Genomic DNA, 13,241 nt, shown 5'->3' with positions numbered 1-13,241 from the left:
AGATCAGCAAAAGCTAAAGGAGTTCAACATCACAAAACTGGCCTTACAAGAAATGTTCAAGGGACTTCTTTAAGCTGGAAACAAAGGGCACTAATTAGTAACAAGAAAACATATGGAATTATAAATCTTACTAGTAAAGGTAAATATATAGTAAAGGTAGTAGATTGATTGCTTGTAAAGAAAGTGTAAACGTTAAAAGACAAAAATAGTACAAGTAAGAAACACAACATAAAAGCATAAAATGTGAAAACAAAAATATAAAATGTGAAAAAAAAAGAAAAAAAAACAAAACATAAAATGTAAGGGGAATAAAAAGTTAGTTTTGGAACAAGTTCAAACTCAAAACACACAAACAAAAAGATGTTAAACATCACCAATCATTAGGGAAACAAAAATCAAAACCACAATTAGATGTAACCTCACACTTTCTAGAATAGCTATTATCAAAAAGACATGAGTTAACAAGTATTTTTATTTTATTTCTTTATCTTTCTATTTTAGAGAGAGAAAGAGAGAGAGAACATGAGTGGGGAGAGCAGCAGAGGGGGAGAGAGAGAGAGAGAGAGAGAGAGAGAGAGAGAATTTTAAGCAGGTTCCGTGCCCAGCACGGAACCTGATGCAGAGCTCGATCCCATGGCCCTGGATCATGACCTGAACTGAAATCAAGGGTTGGTCGCTCAACCGACTGAGCCCCCCAGGTGCCCTAAGAATTAGCAAGCATTAACTAGGATGTGGAGAAAAAGGAATCCTTATCTACTGTTTAAAACAAGAGTATGCTTGCAAAAGATTAACTCTATGATTAATGGATTTTTTATTGAGATATAATTGACATACATTATGTTTCAGGTATACAACATAATGATTTGGTATTTATATACAGTGCAAAATGATCATCACAGTAAGTCTAGTTACCAGCCATCACCATATCAAATTACAGGGTTTTTTTTTCCTTGTGATGGGTACTTTTGGGATTTACTTTCTTTGCAACCCTCAAGTGTGTAATGCAATATTATTGACTATAATCACCCTGCTGTTCATTACATCCCCATAACTTATTTTGTATTTCAATGTTTGTACCTCTTGAGCCCCTTCACCTGTTGCCCCATCCTTTAATTCCCCCTCGCATCTAGCAACCACCATTCCATTCTCAGTATCTATGAATTTTTTTCATTTATTTTGTTTTATTGATTCCACATATAAATGATATCATGCCGTATTTGTCTTTCTCTGACTTATTTAACCTAGCATAATTTCCTCCAGGTCCATCCATGTTGACACAATAAAACCAAAAACCCCAGGCCTGCTCGCTCTCTCCCTCCCTCTCTCTCTCTCATTCTCTCCTCTCCCCTGTGACCTCACTGTGTGGCCCCAGATATGGTGTGTGATTTCCAGAACTTTTGTTTTCAAAGTTCCCTGATGGTTCTTGCTAAAGGCAACTTGCAATCATAATAAGAACCACAAAGGTCAGTCTAGCCACACATTGGTTGTTGATTGGCTGAGACCAGCCCCCAAAATAGGCTTTCTTCTATCTGCATCCAGATTCATATTCACAAATGTTGCCAGGGACTATCTATCTAGATAACAAAACAAATTCTCTCTCTCTTTTTTCTTAATTCTAAGGTTTATTTCCTCCTTTTTCCAACATCCTCTTTCTTTGACCTTTTTGAAACCTTGTTGATACCTTACTAGCCAATATTGTTCTCAATGGAAAGGCAACTTGAGGCTTTGGGTTTAACCCTTGGAAAAAACTATAAATTTCATTCTTGTAATTTTAATTCACAACTCCATATTCCATATGACTTTAGAATTTCCTATCTCTTCAGGGGCCATATTTTCCTCCCAATGACCACTCAGTATTTTCACCTGAAGTTCCAACATTGTCTCAAATTCAACATGCATTGTAAACTTTAATTAAATTATGTTAAAAACAATTCTGTTTATCAGGCCCCAAACTTGTCATACTTGAGTATACAGCCTTCATTATCCTCTTCTGTACGTGTCAAACAAATATAAAAATACTTAATATCTTCTTTTAAATGTCTAACTAACGGTTTTCTTTCTGTTTCCACAAACACTTGCACAGTCTAGACATCGTCATCTTAAAAATAGAGTATTCAGTTTACCTGGCTTCTACCAGGTTATACCCTTTCTCCTAACAATCATCTCTTTAAAACATTGCTGTGCAATTCCCTTTATCAAAAATGCAATGGCTCTTAATGTTCTAAGAAAAAAAGCACATTTTGATTACTGAGATTTCAAGTGAATTATTTTGACCATAATTTAGTTTCAAACAATTTAAAAATTTTTATTTTCACTTCTCACTAACACCAACAATATTCTTCTGCCCCAGCCAGATTGATCAATAATCTCACTTTGCACCTTTCCTTCCCTCACCCCGCCTGTGGCTCTACATTCTCCTTCAAGACTTATCTATCTTCTGCCTCCTTAAAAATTGCCAATACTAAGACTCAGAATACTATACTATTTACTTAGCATTTTTCATATAGTGCTCCTAATGGGTGAAACTAGTTCTTATATTTAGATGCTATGGTGCCTTGTTCATAGTAAACACACAAACAACAAATATTGAATAAAGAATGAGTGATGGACCTCAGTGATTATTTGGAGAAATTTTTTCACATTTAATATCATTGGGTGTAGTTCATTCCCTAAACTCTGTTCAACCCAGGAACAAAATTTAGCAGAAAGTGTTTGCTTAAAAATATACCTCTGAATTCTTCCTCAGATTGCTTTATTTAGGACACTTTATTAAGGACTCCTTCTTTTGGGAAATCTTTCTAACTTATCAGGGTAATAAATCTACATTTTCTAAACCTTGCTATTTTTACAAGAAACTTAGATTTTCTTTGAATAACATCTTCAGATTTTGACATCTACAGTGCTGTACAGAAAAAAAAGACTCAATGAGTCTGAGCAATTTTATGAAGATAATTGCTATCCATTTGGTTTACAATTTTCAGGTATATAACAATGATTTTTCAAACACCTTGTCTCCTTATCATTATTCATTTATTCATGCAAAAACATTTACTGAATGCCTTCTCAGTGCCAAGCACTCTGTTAGAGATTGATGACACAAATAAGAATAAAGCAGTCTTCACTCTCCGTTTTTCCTTCACTATGCTTATTATTTTATTTTTTTGTACAGTTACATTTGCACTTACAATTGTTTGTTTACATAACATTTCCAAATTGGGTAATTAGACAAAAAGGGTGTGTGTTTCTTGTTTTCTAGAAAAGTGAAAAACAGAATGGTAATATTCACAGACACTGTTTACTAATGTTAGAACAATAGGGACTGGTACTATTTTAGGGGCTGAATTAGATGGTTCTGGTATATGGTATCATTTAATGAGGAAACCACTCCCCCATTCTATGTGTATGTTATGAGCTAGAGGATTTACCAGTACCTCACTTAATTTTTAAGATTGAAATTTTAACTGGAAAATGTGGCTGAACAGTTAGAAATTGTTTTCATTGTGTTTGTGTGTGTGTGTGTGTGTGTGTGTGTGTGTATTGAAGTACCTTATATTCTCAAATAAACTGACTTCTTAAAAAATATTTTGTAATATTTTTCATGAAGAATCTAAAGTAATCCTTACTAAACAAATAAATAATTTCTATCGGGAGGGACGCCTGGGTGGCTCAGTCGGTTAAGCGTCGGACTTCAGCTTATGATCTCGTGGTTTGTGGGTTGGAGCCCTGCGTCCGGCTCTGTGCTGACAGCTCAGAGCCTGGAGCCTGCTTGGATTCTGTGTCTCGCTCTTTCTCTGCCCCTCCCCTGCTCATGCTCTGTCTCTCTCTGCCTCAAAAATACATAAACATTTTTTTAAAAATTTAAATAATTTCTATCGGGAAAGCAATAATTTTCTAAAACTATAACATTTATTTCAATGAAAACATTAAATATCTACTTGAGTCCTAAGTGTGTTAGGAAGGGTAGGCTTCTCCTAAGAGAATCAATCCAGTTTGGTGGTCAGAATGCTTGCTTTTAAAATTTTACCACAGGGAATAATTATTTTATGATAAGGGAGGACTACCAATGTAAACCTCAATAATAAAAAGAAATAAATAATAAAAAAATTGCTATCAAAACATAATATCATGTTATAAGCATAATTAAATGCCTATATAAAACATAATATGGGAAAAATTTTCAAATACTCTTATCTGTGTTCACAGTTATTGAAATTAGAAAGGTGGTGTAGAAGGTAGAAACGGACCAGGAGTGATCAGCTGGGGCTATCTTTGCTTTTGGCAGATCTATTTAGGACTCCTCTAAGACAGGTATCTCTCTATTTGGCATTTCCAAGAATGTAACTTCATATATATTTGTGTATATATATATATATGATTCTACATATATAGAATATATTCTATTATATATACAAATATATATGTATATATATTTGTATATATAATAGAACAGAAGGCTAAATGATCTGTGTCTCATTAATAACTTTTATTTTCATTCTAAAAATTTTCCTTCTTTTAGTCATTTAAATAAATTAATACCTTGGGCTTCAACTTGAAATTCTGAATTGTGAATGCTTAAGAATTCTTTCATCTTTACCACATTCTATCCAGACAGCCAGATGATGCCATGAGAGGGGAATGTACATTACTCCAATGGTAAATACTCTGACTGAATTTCAAGATTTTTTCCTGTACTTAATTCTGTCCAAATAATATAAGGAAAAGCTGATTCCATGTGTAGAAACTATAGGTAGAAGCTGACTTAAATTTAATTAAAACATCAAAGCTCTTTCTTTTCAAGTTAAGAAATACTTAGAATGGTTTTGATGGAAAAGATATGTTTTCTTAAAGATTAAGAAAAAATCAAGGGAATATTTTATCAGACATTGAATAATCTTTTTTTTTTCTGAATTAAACTCTATAATGCTAAGGTATTAAGTTAAAGGCCACTTTGAGTCTAAAACAAAATACATTGCTTGATGAAATAAAAATTTCCTGGGGGAAAAAGAAAAACTAAATTATGCTACCTATTGTAAATGATGCTGCCAGTTTATTTAAATTTTTAACCTCTAGCAGTAACAGATTATTTTGATAAATTATTCATGTTTCTGCATTGTGCACCTTTTGCAATTTGCATATCTGGCAGCAAATAGGCCCTCCTTTCAGGCTTCTGTCCCCTTGGTCAGACAGGATGGCCGAAGGCTGCTTCATGATTAATCTCATCTCAATAGGGTAATTGTCATACTCAGATGAAGCAATGCCTCTGAAATATGCTTCCCTAGAGCTATGAAGTACAAGAGGCTCATTTTAAGAGCTTTTAAACATAGAGTAACTTTTAGTTTAAATGTTAACCTTTCTCTATTTCAGGAATATCTACATCTAAAAATATTATATTTTATAAGAATAGAAAACAAAATTTAGGGCTTAATTTAGCAGTTCATTAGATTGAAGGATGATTTCTCATCAGTGTCTAGAATCTTTTTCAAAAGAGGATGCAAGCTTTTTGAGGAATCAAAGAGGGCTCATATTGCTGGCTCAAAGTCTGGCTGCTGAACCAGTAAATATTTCTTTCTTTCCTGGTTTATAGAAAACTTATTCAACTTTTCTGTTTAGTTTTCTCACCTAATAGCAATCTAAATATCCTGCAGTACTAAAATTAGCAAGACATGGCCTTGAAAATATGTTTCTGTATCTTTTTTTGAAAATTAATGAAAGAAAATTGATTCATAATTTAAGGCTTAAAGAAATGTTTGGTTCATGTCATGCCTTTAAACAGAATTCCTAAGTTTCCAAACCCATGCAAATTGTTGTTGATTTGTTTCAAATAGTGAAATTCTAAAAAATTCCAAATTGCTGCCAGGATTGTAGCAGGACTCACTCAGTGGGTTCCTACCTGAAAAACTGAGCCCCCAGCACAGCGGTGTGTGGCCTTTGTACAATTTTTGCTCCTTTGTCGCCCATATATGGTAACACACAGCCTGAATGGGCCATCTATGTTACAGAGTCTTGAGGACTGTTACACACGGGCACATAACCAGGTTCCCTTCCCTTGCTTTAAGGTTTTCACCACATTACTTACGGAGGAGCGCTACCACAGGATCATATTATTATATAGTGAAAATTAAGTTCTGAAATTTAGAATTAAAACATTTTCTGCATATAGCATGATAAATGATCAAAGAGCAAAAAAGGTTGAAATAGTTTTTATCATCTTAAAACTGAAACCGATTCCTGTTTTGTTTTGGTTTTATTTTGAGAGAGAGAGAATGAGAGAGAGAGAAGAGAGAGAGAGAGAGAGAGAGAGAGAGAGCACAGAGGGCCAGAGAGAGAGAGAGAGAGAGAGAGAGAGAATCCCAAGCAGGCTCTGCATGGGGCTTGATCCCAGGAACAGTGAGATCATGACCTGAGCTGAAATCAAAAGCCAGATGGACACTTAAGCGACTGAGCCACCCAGGCACCCCCAGATTCCTAAGTTAAATGTCTCATTTAAAACTAGTCAATTAGATTTTTTATGCAATCAATTCTTTACATATTTATGAAGGACAGTTTTTCCCAGTATTTTGCTAGATGCTAGAGTTATGAAGTTGGTTAAATAACTAGTCAATAATCAGAGGGAGTCTATAGATTAGTAGGAAGCTACAGTTTTGTAAGTAAATAATTAAAATATTATCACACACTGAAATAGAGATCTGTACTGCAGAATCCAGTGGGCTGGTTATTTAGAAATGACCAAGATGAAGACTAAATCATCAGAAGCCATTAACTACTCTACCACCTGTTGCTACTTATTCTCCTGTCTTTGCCAGATTACTCCTCCCTCTTTCCTCCCACTCCTTTTGTATTTTGCTGTTATTTGTTGAAGTGAAAGTATTTAAATGTTATATAGGGATTACTGATTGTTATTTTTGAAAAAGAAAGTGATCACTCCCAAGTTACTTAAAAGAATAAAAACATTATAAAGTTAATGGTTTATTTTGGAGGGGGACTGGGGGATTGCTTAGAAAATATTTAAAATGTAAGTATGATCACTACAATACTATTATTCTTCGTCTATGTCCATTAGTCAAAGACCAGTACTAAACTCAGTATAGCAGTCCATTTGCCGTTAAAGTTATGCAAAGGGACATCTGGCTGGCTCAGCTGGTAGAGCATGTAGCTCTTGATCTCAGGGTTGTGAGTTCGAGATCATTACATTGAGTGTAGAGATTATTTAAAAATAAAGTTATGTGAAACCTACATTTCAAAACTCAATGAATTTATACTTCATATTAAAAGAAATCAGTATAGGGGTGCCTGGGTGGCTCAGTTGGTTAAGAGTCTGACTTTGACTCAGGTTGTGATCTCGCGTTTCACTTGTTTCAACCCCGTGTCTGGCTCTGTGCTGACAACTCAGAGCCTGGAACCTGCTTCAGATTCTTTGTCTCCCTCTCTCTCTACCCCTCCCCGCCTTGTGCTCTGTCTCTCTCTCCCTCTCTCTCTCAAAAAAAAGTAAACATTTAAAAAAGAAAGAAAACAATAAAAGAAGTCAGTATACACAGAGTCCTATAGACGAAGAGTTCGATGAAGAGTTCATGATATTAAAGTAATATTTAAACTTGTGTGTGAAAATTGATTCCTTAACAAAATATTTGCAGAATCATAATATTTTTTTCAATTTTGTAAATTGGACTGTTCCATGTGTCTTATCTGATTCATGACAATTTGTTTATATAAACACATGTTTCAGGAACCTAAAAATACTAACTCACTAACTTCTCTGATGATTTTCTGCTAAAACATTCCAAGTAAATTATACTGGCACATTAATCTGGGTCTATCCTGTCTCCTTATCAATTTCAGAATTATTATAAGTTTTCATTAATTTTCCTATCATCTGATGTTTTAATTTAAATCATCGTATTTTATTTAAAACACATAACTATAAAAATTATCAAATAAAAGCTATAGAATGATGAAATCATTTGCTATAATAAAATTTTCATTTGGGACCCATGTAGAGGAGATAGTGAGTGATACAGAGAAAATAAGACTGGCCATCACTTGATAATTATTAAATGGGTGCTAAGAACATGGAGCTCATTATACTTTCTTCTTTAGTTTTATATATATTTGAAGTTTTTCCAAATAAAAAGTTCCTTTTGCAGATGGCAGTGATAAAATCCAGAAATACTATTTATAATAAAGATTTTATGGATTTGATGTGTTTTCAGTCTTATGCGATTTTTGGTGTGGGTTTAATGCTGTGCATTTATTGTCTCAGAGTTGACTGCTTCCTTAAAGACTTGTGGTTTTGAAAACTGAAATGCTGTACACAAGCAGATATCAAATCCGATCACCTGTGCATATGTCCTCAATAGATTTGAGGCTGATGTCGGGTAGATGCAAGTTGGCAGACTTGTTGGAAAGCATTTAGTTTTAAACTTTTAATTTCTACTAGGATGTAGTTAATATAATAGTTGCGAATCAATATAAACTGACGTAAAAGCTTGAGGTCAGAGAAAGAGTAAATGGAATTAGGAGTGATAAATAATATTTTACTGCCACAGACTTGAGAATCAGCTCCATTAAAGTTATTCCTTTGTGGGTGGACATTGTCTGTAGAATGACCCCTTTAAAATAACACCTTTTATCTGTGAACAGTATCATTTTTTAATTTTTTTAAATTATATTTTAGAAAGAGAGAGTGTGTGTGTGAGGGGTGGGAAGAAGTAGGGAGGATTTGGGGGGAATCGGACTGAATCTCAAGCAGGCTCCACCTTTAGCTTGATCTCATGCCCCTGGGATCATGACCTGAGCCAAAATCAAGAGTTAGATGTTCAACCTACTGAGCCACCTAAGCATCCCTGGGAACAGAATCTTTAATGCATCACTGTGCATTAGCAGATTGGTGGATTTTTAGGGAGTGGGGAAGAGGGAACAGAAAGAAGAGCTCATAGGATATGAGCCCTTAAAACATGCTCACTCAATGTGCACACAGTCAGATACCTGGTAAGGTTAGTGAAGATGTGACTCTTGAGAGTCTGTCACCTGTCAGGATACTCAAAGGGAAAATGCTGAATGGTCAGGGGCATGATCTGATCCCTGCCCACTGAGGGAGAAAGCAGATGACAGAGTAACGAATGATCAACAGGAGAAGTAATAGAACCCTAAGAAAAGTTCCCCATAATTCACAGTTGGGTGTATGGAGTATTCCAATAGAATCTTAGGTGTGGAGGGATCTTTTAGGAGCAGTGATCTGAGAGAACATAAAGGAAAAAGAGAAGATAGGAAAATCAGCTGTTAAAATTCTAAGGTACTATACTGACCACAATTTTTAAATCTTCTTTTTAAAAATTAGGAACTACCTTACAATTCTCTGCTATGTTAAGATCTTTAAAGAAGGAAACACCATAGCAGGCTAGGGTACTTCTGATGATCTTTTGGACCTATTCTTTCATCCTTTCATCTATTTTTTCATTTACCAATATTTATTAAGTGGCTACTAAAAGCTAGTCACTTAGGTTAGAGGAAGGTTAGGTAAGGTTAGAGGAATACTTAAAAATTTAATATCTGTATATAAATCTTGGCTAAGTATTGAGGTGATTTATCCTAGGTGTGACAAAAATAGCACTAGCATGAAGCTGGCATGGATTTTTCCTTAAGAAAAAAAAATGACAATTAATAATAATGAGATTATAGGTAAAATCAAATCAATTTAATTTGGCAAAAGATATTTTCTCAGAATGATAAATAGGGTAATAATAAAAATTATATGTGAGTCAAATAAGATTTCTTTTATAAAATGCAGAATAAAAATTGGCATTTTCATAATCCTGAAAATTATGATATAAATGAATAATTAACCCACCAACAAGAGGTGAAGCATAAGTTAGAAATTAAACCTCTTTTGTTTGCCCAGAAAAACATGGAAACTTTGATTCTTTGCAAGTTATTCTGACACATCTTATAACTCTAACAGTGTAATATTAAATAAGCTGTAATCAACAGTTGATGATTCAATGAAAGATGGAATATATATGTATATATATGTATATATATATATGTATTAGCTACCACATTTACACATTGCTTAATGTATACACATAATAGGTCCTAAATAAACACATGATGAATGAATGAATAAAGGTCAACATCTATAACAAATGACCAAATCTTCATTCCCATATTATTAAATGATAATTTAATTATCAAAAACTTACAGAAGATAATTATGAAATCATTATTGAGTAAAATGGGAAATAAGCATTTCTATTTATAATCTTTATTTCCCCTTTACTTTTCATGCTAATTAAATAATTAAGTAGTTATCACATGTGTTTTTGTATCCTGTTTCTTTAAAGAGAAAATTCTGAAAAAATCAGAAACCTAAGACAAGAAAGAAGAAAGATTCAGAATGAAGTTTTCTTATTCCGTCACAATGCATACTGTCACCCGGGACCTCATGAATAGTGGAGTCGTGACGGGCATGCCAGCGGTACAGGGAATGGCATCTTGAGTCAGACTGGTAGTGCATATTGGGAGTTCTGGACTTTATCCACATATTAGTCACTCAGTGAACTTCTATGAAACACTTTATGTCTACCTGTTCCGCCCATTTCAAAGCACTGATAATACAGGAATAGTTTACAAAGAATTCTGAGATTTTCAGATTCAGGTGGCAAACAAATGCAAAGTGTGCCATGACCAGACAACAATAAGGCAGTTTTGGGAAACTTTTTTTTTTTTTTGGTCTCAATAAGCTTAATTCTTAATGATCCCTCTAACAATTGTATTCATTTCATAACAAAAATTCCGAGTGCCAAGGGCAATGTTTTTTATGTCTGTTTTTGATTTTCTACTCTCCCCCTTTTGGGGGGTTAAATATTTTTTGGAAATAGATCGCCATGGTAATTTATTTATCTTTTTCTTTATAAGAGCCAGGGAAAGCTCCTGAAACCAAACAAGGGACTACAAAAGTTGCAGCACAAGGTAAGCAATAAAACACTTCAAACATTCTATTTCTTTCTTTTTAGAAAGTACATAGCACTTTGAACAAAGCAAAAGCTGTTTATTGCAGAATAGCACCATCTGCTGGGTTATTACAGAAAATATTGTTGCATTAAAATACACATTTCAAGTATTTTATTTTTAGTACTTGGAGGAACCATAAAGGACCCAAGAGTTAGTATGTTGACTCCAAGTTTCAGTCATGGAGCTTTTAGTTATGTTTCTAAAAATAAGCCATATATTGATAGATGATAGAAAGATTGGTAGAGATTTACAAATAAATATAATTATTCCAATGTTTCCTTTGTGTAACTTGTGTCAAATTAGAAAACTTAGAATGTTATTAAGTTAATATTATTTCATCTATATCAAGATTGCAGAAATTGGGTTCTGGATATGACTGCAAAGTAATCTCCCTAGTTTTTAGGAGCCATGTGAGAAAATCAGTTCCATCACTTAACAAATATTTTGGAGTCATCAGAAGTGGTTTCCTTTAAGAGATCTTTAAAAACATACTGATTCTTTAAAGCATCAGTTTGGGAAAGATACTTCTTTTAAACAATTTTTCTGTAAAGTTATTTTTTAACCATCATCCAAAATCACATCCTTTGAGAAAGCTATTCTAAATCTTGTAACTCCAAGTCAACAGACTGGAATATGAATTATGTGACCATTATTCTTAAACCATGAGGAGTAATCTGATATAAGGGAAGGACACAAGTATTCTGCCTTTTGTCATCTACTAAAACTTTGCAGAATTTAGGGGGGAAAAAGGGTAAGATGTTTAATAGAGAATATTTTTTTACTTTTTAAGTTTTTATTTTAATTTGTTAGTTGACATCCAGTGTTATATTAGTTTCTGGTGTACAATACAGTGATTCAACAGTTCCATACATCACCCAGAGCTCATCATGACAAGTGTACTCCTTAATCCCCATCACCTTGTTAACCCATCCCACCACTCCACTCCAATAGAGAAAATCTTTACTTTCTTGCCCACTACATTATACAATATCAAGCAATAAAGGATATGCATTTAGGTGGTATTACATTTGTTTCTGGGAAGAAGGCCTTTGTAGCAGACTCCTCAGCATATGACATATAACATGGTTGCATTTAATCCTGGACCCAACTATGTGCAGAATCATCCTGGTAAATACTGGTTACATGGGTTGACTGCATTCCATTCCACTGACCCAATGATGTTATTTATAAGTAATGTATACTAAGAGGGCTGGGAGCTATAATACTAATTTTTAATTTTCATTTGATCATCATTTGATCATTTTTTTGTTTAATAAAACAGAATCTTCTTTAGGAGAATTTTAATAGAGAGTATAACAAATATTACGGGAGGCAGAAAAGCCGGACAAATATTATCACTTTTGGTTTTTATTCATGAAAATGCAACTCGGAGTCAGGTCCTCAAGTATCATGGTTAATATATAGATGTTATCATTAAAAACAAAACAACAACAGCAACAAAACAAAAAAAAAAAAAGCAAAACCAACCAAACAAACAAAAAAACACTTGCCCTGGGACACTTCTGCTTTGATTGAAGCTTCTGAGGACTTCGTGGTGTGGAACTGCCACTTGAGGCAAGAGTTTAATGCTGCTTTAGTCTCATATTAGAGGAATTCAAGGGAGGAAATTGCAGAGATATCTGGAAACTTGCTTCAAATTTGAGCTTCAGACCTTTTTCATTTTTGCATTCCAACTATGCTGGACAAGGAAGCCTCAGAAATTATTCTTTTGGAATAAAAGACTTACTGTTGAGTCTTTAATACCGTGGAGTTTCAAAGTCTCGTTAGAGCCGTTCTTTTAAGAAATTAGATAAGTGTGTTGATTAAACATAGTGCACAAAGCACTGTTCACTAGAATGGCAATGACACATCAAAAGAGGGACACTTCAAGCAGGAATAAATGTCACTTGTGTTGTGCACATCTTCCATAGATCTTTCTTAGGTTTTATAATACCATAGTCATATTATTAATCATGCATAGAAATAATTAATAGTTGCATATACTTTATTAGAAGACAGAGCTTAAGCACAATTGGCAGTATTGCTGTAGCAGAGGCTGATATTTTTGAAGTAAACAATATCTTTTTTTTAATGTTTATTTATTTTTGAGAGAGAGCGAAAACAAGAGAGTGAGTAGGGAAGGACAGAGAGAGGGAGAGATACAGAATCTGAAGCAGGCTCCAGGCTCCGAGCTGTCAGCACAGGGCCTGATGCAGGGCTCAGACCCACAAACC

The 13,241-nt window shown here is 34.1% G+C and overlaps 1 protein-coding gene across 1 annotated transcript in view; it reads left to right on the top strand.

Annotated features, from left to right (window-relative positions):
- Positions 1-13,241, top strand: part of TRDN (triadin) — a 391,552-nt gene that overhangs the window by 215,693 nt on the left and 162,618 nt on the right. The window contains exon 14 of the mRNA XM_042987108.1: positions 10,912-10,965. Coding sequence (XP_042843042.1) covers positions 10,912-10,965 — 54 coding nt within the window. The remainder of the gene's footprint in view (positions 1-10,911; positions 10,966-13,241) is intronic.

Source organism: Panthera tigris, chromosome B2 (assembly GCF_018350195.1).
Source record: "Panthera tigris isolate Pti1 chromosome B2, P.tigris_Pti1_mat1.1, whole genome shotgun sequence".
Lineage (NCBI taxonomy): Eukaryota > Metazoa > Chordata > Mammalia > Carnivora > Felidae > Panthera > Panthera tigris.
This window is presented reverse-complemented; position numbering and strand designations above follow the sequence as displayed.